The sequence below is a fragment of the Cloeon dipterum genome, chromosome X, assembly GCF_949628265.1.
Source record: "Cloeon dipterum chromosome X, ieCloDipt1.1, whole genome shotgun sequence".
Taxonomy (NCBI): Eukaryota; Metazoa; Arthropoda; class Insecta; order Ephemeroptera; family Baetidae; genus Cloeon; species Cloeon dipterum.
This window is the reverse complement of record NC_088790.1, coordinates 4,990,600-5,002,361: the sequence shown is the minus strand read 5'-3', so window position 1 is coordinate 5,002,361 and position 11,762 is coordinate 4,990,600. Positions and strand designations below refer to the sequence as shown.

The following is an 11,762-nucleotide window of genomic DNA, read 5'->3' as shown; positions in this document are numbered from 1 at the left end:
GAATTTTTAATAATCTGCAAAATTGCTGAAAAAGTGCTTCAGAATATTAGTTTGTTTTAATTTTGCACAGGGGTTTTCTAATTTTTTAATTAATTCAAAGTTGAGAAATGGCATTCTCAGATGAAAATTGTTTTTCCTGAGAGCTTTCCAGCTCAAGATTTTTTAATATTGAACATTTGAACGACGCAAACAATTTTTAAAAAGTTTTACTGTAAAATTTAATCATTAAACATATTTTCATGTCTAGAAAATTAATTTTGTGGACAATTTGGGAAGGTTTGTTTCCTCCTTAGATTTTTTTAACTGATGGATAAATATTCGATAAATATCGATGAATAAATATTCATCGATAATTTGCCATACATTAAAAATCATTAAATAGCTCTTGTCTAGAAAAACCGAACATTTTCTGCCGTTCTTTTTATCGGAAAAATCAAATGAATGCGAACCCTGACTTAACAGCGACAGTCAAGAGTTCATAAATCTCAATAATAAAAGAGTAGCTACATTTTAAAGGAAGCAACCAATTAAAGCTAGTCTTCTTGTGTGACATTTATTTTATGAGCCGTCGTTTCGCACTTCATATCAAATCACGCCTATTTTGTGCACCTTGTCACAAGAGCAAAAAGATTGGAGATTAGGGAAAAGCTCCTCTCAGCATACGCTCTGAACTAGAGAAATCAACGAAACATAAACTCGACCTGGCCCAGGTGGCCTTGATATTCAATTAACACTTTTATCTGATGAAGGACGGCTGGTTGTCTCCTAAAAATGACGAGAATAGCATTTTTGCGTATGTATCACGGCTAATTAAACCCGACACTGCGTATAGGGTGTAGCGTAATTGCAGAGGTGAGCATTGAAATCTCGATAGTAACTATACAAGGCACAGCTTTTAACAAAATTGTTTATGTTTTAATTGAAGAGAAGTAACAAAGCAAACAAAGTTTTTTCGTTTCCTTTTCACAATGCTCTTAAGCTGAATTTTATCCCCGTTTTAAAAGAAATAAGTTTTTACCACACTCTGAACTGCCTTTTGTTTTATGTACTCTGCGTGATCTTTATCTGCGCTCAATGCATGGTGTATAATTAGAGAGACGTGCCCCCCAAGCCTCTGTGTCTCTTGTCAATGTTTTGTAAACCTCAATCGCAGTTCCTCCTTCGTTCTTTGGCGTCTATAATAATTAATAATAATCCGCTAAATGCATATTTTTATTTAAGTTGTTGGTTTAAAAATTTGATCAACGACCCACATAGAAATATTTTAAAAGTACATTTATTCTTCATAACCTGAAAAAATTTTAACAAAGAAAATTTATTGCGATTTTCCTTCGCTTGAGAATGGATTAAAACCATAAAAAATAAATGATAATTGAAAAGAATACCTGATGAGAAAAAATGAAAAATATTAAAATATTTTTCAACTAAACAAAAATTAGGGACAAAGTTTTTCAAGTTTAAATTAATGCTACTTTTTCCCTTTCGTGTGAATTAAAAGCATCGTCAACTCATTCAGTCCTTGAGATCTACACGAGGCATACGCACACTTTTATATTTTGCTAATTGCCCGGCACTGCGCGTTTCATCTGTCCATTTATTTTGTTGTCTTCTCGACGCCGACTCGCCACTGGCAGAGTTCGCAGAAGAGGCGGTTGGTCCTCTGCCTTCGTGCCATCAACGCGTCTTCCGGGTGGCCAGCGCGCAGCTTTGTCCAATTGGACACACGCGAGCTGAAATCACGACGACGACAAGTGTCACAGCCGCGCTAATGACGGCCGCGGAGCGCTCGTAATTACGAGCAGCGGGCGGGGATTATGGACCCGACGCGTGCTTCACGCTGATCCTCACCGCGAGTGGAGCGAATCCACACGAACTATTTCAACTAAACGTTAGACCACCTTCCTCCGTCCAAGATGAATTATCAAAATGCAACAGAGTGGAAAAATGCGTGCAAAGAAGTGTCATATCAAAATGACAATAAAATTCGGTCTAAAGAGCTCTGCCAAAACATTTTGGGAAGCAGAAAATGAAAAAAAGAATACAACCATAGACATTTAATTCCTGGACTCTTGTTTATCACTTCAATTCCTACAATTCTAACTTTTTAATTCATTGAAATCTGATTAATGTGCTTGAGATTTATAAAAAGTTGAATTTTGAAATTACTATCAGCATTTTTCTTTTTTATTTTTTTGTCTGTGTTCATTATTTCAGTCTGGAGTATCAGTTTCCTATTTTAATTTTTAATTTATGCATTAGCTCACGTGAGTTTGAGTTTTTAATTTCAAGCAAAAAAATTCAAAAGAGGGATTTTTAAGGTTTAATGTTTTGTTTCCTCTATGAACCTGGTAGTCTCAAGATTTTGAGCTGCGGCAGACTGGCATTCTTTCCTGAAATTTGCATTTTTTTTACGGTGAAAACTGGCTCATACAGAAAGGGATGAATAGAAAATTTGTCACCGGAACAGGACAAAAGACTTTAATTTATTGTTTAATTATGTACAAGATATATAAAAAAATATTTTTGATTCCAGAAAGGGAAGGATCGAATGAACAATCCTCTTTAGGTCATGCAAAATATAGTGTTTGGTTGGAGTCTGTATAGCATCACTCGAGGCAAAGTTATTTATTCTCAAAAATCATGAATTGTTTCAAAAACTACCCCGCAGATCAGAGGAGTTGAAGGTTATTTTGTATTATTATTAAATATATTCAAATTCGAGTCATAAAAAATAATTTTCATCATCAATCGTACCCAATAAGCAGAGAAGCTAAAACATTTTTTAAAGGCTAATTTACGTCAGATTTAAAATAAAATATCCAAATTACTCTGAAGTTATTCAAAATTACTTGGAAATTTATAGAAAATGATAGCAAAAACCAATTTGAAAAGAAAGCTGCTTCAAGAACCCTAGAGCACTAGAGAAACTAAAATATACAACAAAGTTGCAAAATACGCTGTGCGCAAGTTTATAGCATCTCATTAGTCTCCTGCACAGATCACTTGCTGCAAATGCTCAATTTCCCTTTCTAAATTTTAACAGGGTCGTATTTTATGACACCGACTACAGAAAGGGCGAAAATAAATTTTCGCTTGACCCTCGTTTGGTCGGCACCCCAACACCATTAAAAATAATTTATTCTGCGGCGTTGAATTGGAGCCAACAGGTATATGGCCGCGTACACAGTTGTACAGACACACACAAGTGCCTGTTTTTTTTTATTATTTTTATTATTATTACTTGTGAGTGAGACGGACGAATGTGACTTTTTGAAGTGTTTCAGCCAAGCGAAAAAACGTTTAATTGATGGTGCGTGCAAACAAGAGGTTGGGCCAGGAATTTGAAAAGAAGCTGCAGAGTTTGTAACCCCTGCCTGCCGCACGAAGAGAGCTACTTGCGCTGCTTACTTTTAATGAATCGTCCACCCGAGACAATAGCATTGTTCTAAAGGGGTCTATCAATAGCCGTGCAGAGCACAGTCGGTCGGTTGGCCGCTCCGTCGTCCGACGAGCGAGTAACTAAACTCCGCGCGGAGGTCACGACATATCCGTATTTTCAGGCTAAAGGCCAGAGCATGTCTAAATAGCTCACTACCACTAATAAATACACTCTAGGCACTTGGCACAAAATGTGATTACGCTCGAGCCGAGACGCCGATCGAGACACTTTTTTGCTCCGGTGTCTTTTCAATATATATACATATATACACTTATTTCTTTATAATTCGCACTGCGCGATTTTTGCTGAGCAAAAATAGGCTCGAGCTGTGATATCGAGGGTAAACCAGAAATATACTGCACGCCAAAAAATCCAAAGAGTATGTAAGGAGCGCTATCAAGAAAATATGAAATAAACTCGAAAATTGTGGAGTGGTTGTCGCATTCTAAAATATAGGATCAAATTTCCTAAAATTTCCTGTTTACAGGAGCGACTCAAAATTGACGGTTTTTGAAAAGGGGATATTTTGGAGGGTTGTAATTTTTGTTCAGATTGAGGAATGTCCAAAAATTTGTTACAAAAAACTTATACATTTGACTTGCAACAACCTTTCTATGGTGGATTACTTCGTAGGTTAAAGGTCAAGGTCTCAAAAATCAGGTCGATTTTTTCAACAAAGTCTGGCATATACCCCAAAGCATAACAGTTGGAAAATGCTAAAGAGACAAAATGTGGCCCATACACGTAGCAATAACGTAAAAGAAAAATTTGGTGTAATTTTTTTCGCATTTTTAAGAAAATCGATATTTTTTTAAAGCTAAAATTTTTGTTCAGATTAAGAGCGGATTTGCCTCAAATTGGATTGAAAATCATGTCTTTTGGAGGTCAAGGTCGGGGGCTGGAACCCATCCCCCGCCCCCGGGAGTGTAATTTTGAAGTTTATTTACTTTGGTGTCGTTTTCGCCACGAGAAACTCGATTCTGGACTGAATTTCATCGTACCTGACCCCTTAAATCATAATGCCAACAAATTTAATACCATTTTCGAACACGTTGGACTGAAATTCATACCACAGATAGAGCGAATGTTGGAAACTTCAATCCTGCTGACTGAGCAACAGTTGAAAAGAGGAAACGAAGTAACGAAAAAAATTTCATTGACCCTATATGTGATGCAAACCTTTCCTAACAAAAACTCACAAGCTCAAAATGATACTCTTCTGTAAAAAGCTAAATCAAAGAGTTAAAATCTGATTTATCTTTAAGAAGCAAAATAGCTGTGTATCTTTCTAGTGGCTGCAACTAATCGATTTTGTACGGTTTATTCCTTTTTCATAGTTGATTTTGGTTCATTTTTGGATACGCATCAGAAAAATAAATGAAAAAATATACGCGTTGTTCAAAGTCTCTTTTTATTATGTCAATATTCTTTTCAACAAGTAATTCATCTTCATCATTTGCCTAGAGATGCTTTAAGCAAAGAGCGTGCGGCCACGCTCGCCATATGAAGGAGGCCCTTTGTCCAGAAAGTAAAAACAGGATCAGACTCTAATCAGTCGTCGTGGGAAGAAGCGAGAGCAGTAAAGCAACAACATCCCATTGTTTTAGGCATCAACTCATGCTGCTTACAAGTCCGACAATAATGGAAGCAAGCATGTAGGAGGAAGTGAGGAACTGCCTAGTGATTTACCTGGTTATTGTTAATGCTATCTCAAGATGATCATCACGAAAATCGGCTGATAGAGCCTAATATGACTTAAAAAAGAATTACCTACAAGGGAAGTGCATTTTTTAATCCGAAAATTACGGTGTTTTTTCGCTTCTATTTAATAGTGTTGGATAAAAGATGGAAATTTGCAAAAAAAGACAGTTCTTTCTATAGTGATTTATGATAATGCCTCCTTAATTTTTAATAATTTTAAACTACCCTAATTTCTAGAAATGTGGTTGGATTTCAATACACTTAGCATATTTTGCATCTTCTCAAGACGAATCGAAAGATTGGAAAATCGTAATGATCCCCATATTTTCCCTGGGAAATTCGCTTGTAGAAATTTAACGGCTAGTATATAGTAGAGCGTAAATATTTGCTATGATTGTTTTCAATACATCAAGCTTTATTATGGCTATTTCAATTGCTCGTAATCACGGCTCTTTCGGGAAATTGTTTTTCCAGATGCCCTAACTCGGACACCGCACCAGTAACGAAAACTTGTTTAATGTTTCAATTTATTTCAAACACTGTATATATAGGGTGGTAGTAAAAAAATCAAATTAATTGAATTAATATGCGTTTGGATTCCAAGCAACGTGAGATTCTTGGTTTGGAACATTAAAAATACCAATAATTCAAATAAAGGCGTTTATTTCAAATAAACAAAAAATTAATGGTTACATTATTTGTGATTTAAAAAACACATTATCAGCCTGTGGTAACATATTGTAAGAGTAATAATTATATCAGTTTAATCATGGAATTAAAATAAATTTTCGGTGTCCACCCCTGTAGTGTTCCCGTCTGCTTTTTTGCTGTTTGATCGAGATGCCACCTTGACTTGATATTCTGAATAAAAGTAATTTCCAGGTTTCCCATTGGCATCAAAGGCAGGCTAGGCTCTCTTCTCTTCAATGTACTTAAAAACGGACTCGAATGCCGCATAAGAGGTCCACTCGTGCACTGTGTGACCTGCGAAGCAAACATCAGAATGAATGAAATGGCCATCTGTGACACTTTTTCGCACATCTGCTGTTAAAGAGTCAAGAGGCCGCAAAAAGGCACCCCGCTAGTTGGTCAGATACTTGTGTGTTCACTTGAAAAGCCACAGCCACTTACACCGCCAGCTTTGTTTGTTTCCCATTTTGACAAATAATACGTACAACGAGATAGATAATGTGCATGAAAAAAAAGAATAGCGCAAGTGGAAATAATCGCTTGTAAAAAATAAATTAGTTCTTAGTATGATTTGAAGAGCTTAAAATTTTGAAAATTTTAGTTTAAATCTGCGCTAAATAAAGCGGTGAGCACTGTCTCCTTATTGTAAAATAACGATTTATTTCGCAAGGAGGGAAATTTTGCTTATAATTCGCACACCGTTGGATAGATCGCAACGATAGGAACCAAAATCAAGTAAAAAAATCATTGATAACCGTTTAATTTTAAGAGAAATAGGCATATTCAGAAATTTAATTGCGATTTTACTCCTTTGCAGATCAAATTAAGTTAAATTGTTGCCTGTAATTAATCAAATTTAGAGAATTTTTCTGTTTTATTGGTAGAACATTTAAGAACCGCTTGCAACTTGGATCACGTGTCCACTTGAAGCCCACGTTTCGATGATAAGAAAAAACAAACACACGATTGCCTAACTAACAGGGGTACATGCTCACAGTATTCCATATACCGGGTACAGCCATTCGAGAAAAAATATTTTTAGTGAGTATATCCGACAAATCTTGATTTTAGATTTTGGCATAAACTACCAACCTTCTAAAAAATGATTGAAAGCAAACATTGGGCAAGATATAAAGTAAAGCCGATTAAAATTCATTTTAAGCCTAAATGTGACCGTCTAAGCCATCCTTCAGTACAAGTGTGGAATTGACAAAAACTATCAGTGCTCAGCTGAGCTTCGGTGGTCCGGAGTGCAGGCTTCAAACCTGTAGCCGCCTAACGGCGGAGTGGTTCGATTCCACCTGCTGAGTGAAACTTCTACATATTATAATATATATCCTATCAGCAATGATATAAAATGCAGCATCTTATTTTTTTGTATCAACACGCAAGGAGTACAAGGGCGTTTCAATCGACCACAAATTAATGTTTCTAAATTGTGCTATAGTAAAAAAAAAATATTTGAAAACTTAAATAATGCCAAACTTGAATTCCTTTAGATGGACGAACAAGGCAACCATGGGTTAGTTTCACTCGAGAATGCTAATTTTTTTGCCTCAAACATGTAATCTTTCGTGAAATTAGAAGGAAAAGATTCGTAAAATCATTTCTAACTTTTTAGAGTTTCAAAGCAGAACATTTTTTGTGTTTCGTCTGAAGGCGATCCCCATGTTAAACTTACATAAATGAGCAATTTTTATCCAATCATCATGAAATATGGTATGCAGACTGAAAAATTCAATTTAGACTGATTAAAACTATTTTAAACAGCAAGATAGTCAGTGTGGCTTAAATCAGATTTGGTAGGATCAAATTATTTTTTTCAAATCACCTGCAGACACTGTTGTCATGTCACTGCTACTCATGCCCTCAATGATTTCGTCTAAAGGAACATTTGAGGCACACCAGTTTCTGCCAACCTGAACACATAATCAGATATTAGATAAATTCAAGCTAAACAAAATGAGCTACTTACATTTCGAAGATGCTTAAAATCTTCACCGCGCAATATATCGTGAACCGAGTCAGTAAATGCAACCGCAAATACTTTTTCAGCAAATTCTTCTCGTCTTTCCTGCGCCTGTTGACATTTCAATTTTCAACACATGAGCCACTTTTAAACATAGCCTCATTAGTGGTTTAATAAGTCTATTGCTTAATCACTTTCAAAAGTCTGTTACAATTAATCGTGAAATGGCACCATTGGCAACCTCGTAGCTGTGTAAAATAATTGATTTATTTTTCATTTTTTGAAAAAATTATTTTCTATTTCTTCTTTTAAATTTATTACTTGTATTATATGCGCACAGTCAAGTCAAGTAGAAGACGCGTATGCAGTCCCAATTTACTTTTACTCGCTGACAAGTTCCAAGAAGTGCCTTTGGCCGCATCGGTAATAAAATTTCCAAAAATTAAGCGATGCCCGAATAAAAGTATTAAAATTAAAAGAAGAGTGTGAAAGATATAGAAGAGAATCTGTACAAGAATGTAAAATAGATCAATTTTGCCATTGCAACAGTTTAAAATTAATTGTAAGAAGTTGTAGTTATTATTTTTTCACTTACCAAGATACTAGTGCACACTCCCCCGAAACTGTGAGCAACAATGGCAACCTTGGCTGATTTCGGTTTAGCAACATAATTGTCCCAGACGTGAAGTGCGTGTTCAACTGGATTTTTACTGCCCTAGAACAATATAAAAAGTCAAATATATTTTTACCTGACGAACTTTTTAACTTACTCGGATAAGTGTTTCTCTTTTGTTGTCGTTTGTGTTCAGCACAAGCACATTATAGCCTAATTCCATCGCCTTCTTAATGTAAGGCAACTGGGTTCCAGAATCTAGGCAATCGTTGATGATGAGCCTGATAAGCAAAATTTTTATGTTAAAATTTCAATTTAACCTGCAAAGGACTAGGCTAGTTAAATAATTTTCAAGATAGAAAAATTAAATCTAAAGGTGAGGAATGACAATTTTTCTTCTGTTAGTTTGAAAGTGATTTATTAATAAAAGTTAAAGTGTTAAAATTAATTAATAAAATGAGCCTGAATGCAAAATATTTCAAGTTGGGTGTTTCCTCAACAGATTTGACTATCATCTGCGATTTTGCAACTCTTTGTTGATCCAAAATTTGATTTTTAGTATGTTAGGGTGCTACAGAGGTTTTTAAATAAGAAAGCATGTGGCTTCTGCCTAGAAAATCAAGGTTAAATCTGAGAAAAATAAACTTTCGGAGTTTACAAAATTGAGATTAATTTTTGTAATGAAACTAGAACATTCAACTTTGTGTCGATAGATGCCTATCCGGACGGCCAACAACTTTAATATTTGTGCACATTCATCTTATAAAATTTTTCAAAATTTAGTGATTTTTTTAGTTTATTTTTAAATTTCAAACATTTCAAAAACAGCCTCTTTACTTAGTTCGAAATAGGGGACAAAATGTTGTCCTAGGTAGTGAGTTTAATCAGGGTGGTGAAACTATTAGTTTTTGTGATACGAAAAGGGCAAAAGGTTGGAAAACGGGTGTTTTTATTAGTTCAGGTGTGACAATAAAAAAATATAGCTAGCACTATCGGTAAAATTTTATCCTCAAACATGCTTCGGGTCACCCCTGAGGTCAGATAAGAGCATCAGAACAGTATGAAATTGAACCCTGGTGTCAGGGTAGCCCTCAAGTGATCGGTAGTAATAATTTCCATGTGTAAACACTTTAACGACCTTTTGGATGCCACGCGGGCGCTCAGGAGCGAGATTTTTGGCACATCAGGGTGTTTTCTGAGCCTGAGTGCCCTGATAGAGTCCTAACTAACTATTTCACACCATACAAATTAAAAATACGAGATATTAGCTCTAGCATACCTGTCAAATAATGTTTAATTATCAGTAATATTTCCTTGCTCTAGAAGGTAAGGCTTTTTGCATTTGATAGTAATATAATTCAAAGTATCATGAGCATCAGGTCTAAAATGGAACTGTCAGCTTACCTTCTAGCCCACTGACCTGCTCTGACAACTCCACTTCCGTGGATGAGAATGAGCAAGTTTTTATCGGCCGAAGTCTTCAAAAAGTCAGGCGTGGCAAACACGAACGTTTGCGGCTCACTCTCTTTAGCATCGAAAGGCACAGGGAACTTTTTTAGACCTGCCTCTTCCATCAGTTTGTAGACATGCTCATCAACAACCTGTTTGGGGGGAAAAAGTGAATGATTTGAGATTTTAAATTGTGACTGATACCTTTCCAAGAGCTTCATAGCGATTTTGGTTGAAGCGTTGGTCTTTTGAAACATTGAACTCAAAATTTTCTGTGCCAGTTTTGCCAGTTTTTTTATCGATGATTTTCTTCAAAGCTCCATCTAAAATACAACATAGTAGGAATTTGGCGGTGGTGAAGACTGATTGATTACCTTCATTAAACTTGTAGCCAAATTCTTCCAATGTAGATGGGAACTTCTCAGGCTCTGGTATATTTTTCATAGAAATCCATGACTGGCTTTTTTCGTTTGAGTTTGGCGTTTGAGTTTGACCAGCAGGGGCAAAATTGGGATTCGACTTCTTATCAGTGGCTGGAAATAATAAAAATCATTGGCAATTACGTCCCGATTTTTTTCTAAATAATTTGAAACCCAGAAAAACATTTAAAACTCTATAGATCAAAACAAAAAACATTGCAAGCACCTGCTTGACCAGGGAAACGTTGGTTCCTAAATCCATTATTTTGAACAGGAGGAAGAGACTTGTCAGTGCAAGGGACCTGCGGCCTTGTTGGATCAGATTGGTCATTTGATGTCATGAGCACACAGTATGATGCGCTGTTCGAATTAGGAGCGTCCCCATCATTACCAGGCTGGCAATGATCCACTGGAAGAGTTTGATCCATGCTGGTCTGTTCAACAGGCGAGCCACTTGATGCAACCACTCTGGTCCTAAAATAAAAATAAAATTTAAATTGAATAAATCACTGTTGAGTACTAAATATATTCATGTTTCAAAATTACAAATCTTGAGAAGATTTTTCTCGCTTAGCAGAATTCCTTTTTGGCGTGTCTCTTTTGTCTCTATTGCCTGACAAACAGGAACCCATGATCACTAAAAATTTTGGGAAAAAGAGTATGGTCCAAGCTGCACTGTCTCTCTTACTCAAATGATTTACTTAATATGATTACTTATGATTTTCAACCTCTGTTCTTTAACACAGCTAAAGTCTTATGAAGCAAAAAGTCATCCTACTCTCTTATTACAATTCTATCTGCAATAAGTGTTTTCTGTGACTTATGACATAGTGAGACTTTTATTTTAAAGTCGCAAAGAGCACTCTTTGCAACTACTGTCGTTATCAGGACATTTTTTGTAAGATTCCAAATATTTTGTGTTAAGTGGGGATTATGATATGATAAGATTAAACTTTATACATATGATCATGATCAATAAAACCAAGAAACTGAAAATAAATGAGCCTTCTCATTGCCAATAATACATAAACGTATGTACATATTTGTGTCAAGTTATGCATCATAATGTGCATTAATTACCTTGTCAATATTGATAAAAAATCATCTGCATTGGCGGTGGCAAACAGTGAATGAAATTGGAAGATAGAAAATATTATGTAGCAGTGAAGAATGTGGAAAAATTCAATCTTGACGGTATATATGCTATCTTCAACAACGTCTGTATTAATATACCTCCTGTAACAATTTAAAAATTATGATTTGTCCATTGTTCGATAATAATTAATCAGCGACACCTTACCACTTAAATATGTATCGTTTTGTTTTGTTGTTTTCAAGTTATTTCCATTCTCATGTTGTCTAACTTCAAACAGCAATAATATAAACACAGGCAAAGAGCTAAACCAGCCACACCCTTTTTTTGAAACATTGAAACGCGGGTCTCTTTGAAAGTAATCAAGTTCATGAAAAAAGGTGCAGCAA

The 11,762-nt window shown here is 35.6% G+C and overlaps 1 protein-coding gene and 1 non-coding gene across 3 annotated transcripts; one reads left to right on the top strand and one right to left on the bottom strand.

Moving 5' to 3' along the window:
- Window positions 1-5,786: 5,786 nt before the first annotated feature.
- Window positions 5,787-11,689, bottom strand: LOC135946588 (FAM172 family protein homolog CG10038). 2 transcript variants are annotated; one of them, XM_065494872.1, is made up of 11 exons: window positions 11,581-11,689; window positions 11,361-11,516; window positions 10,507-10,754; window positions 10,236-10,394; window positions 10,066-10,184; window positions 9,817-10,013; window positions 8,570-8,693; window positions 8,395-8,514; window positions 7,806-7,910; window positions 7,662-7,749; window positions 5,787-6,124 (listed from the first exon to the last, which is right to left on the bottom strand). In XM_065494872.1, exons 3-11 carry the CDS (start codon window positions 10,706-10,708, stop codon window positions 6,048-6,050), a joined length of 1,191 nt encoding a protein of 396 aa, XP_065350944.1. In that variant the 5' UTR covers window positions 10,709-10,754; window positions 11,361-11,516; window positions 11,581-11,689; the 3' UTR covers window positions 5,787-6,047. The 2 variants fall into 2 exon arrangements, with proteins under 2 accessions (XP_065350944.1, XP_065350943.1); XM_065494871.1 differs by lacking the exons at window positions 11,361-11,516; window positions 11,581-11,689 and adding an exon at window positions 10,827-10,927.
- TRNASTOP-UCA (transfer RNA opal suppressor (anticodon UCA)) lies at window positions 7,055-7,141 on the top strand. The gene has a single exon. It is a non-coding gene; the product is annotated as a tRNA-Sec (tRNA).
- Window positions 11,690-11,762: the final 73 nt, after the last annotated feature.

Excerpts from the sequence above, each read along its gene's own strand:
- LOC135946588 (XM_065494871.1), bottom strand. The coding sequence starts at position 10,912 with ATGGGTTCCTGTTTGTCAGGCAATAGAGACAAAAGAGACACGCCAAAA. Across the intron at positions 8,515-8,569 it reads AAAGAGAAACACTTATCCGA|GGCAGTAAAAATCCAGTTGA; the intron begins GTAAGTTAAAAA and ends ATATTGTTCTAG. Across the intron at positions 7,750-7,805 it reads ATTTTAAGCATCTTCGAAAT|GTTGGCAGAAACTGGTGTGC; the intron begins GTAAGTAGCTCA and ends TTATGTGTTCAG.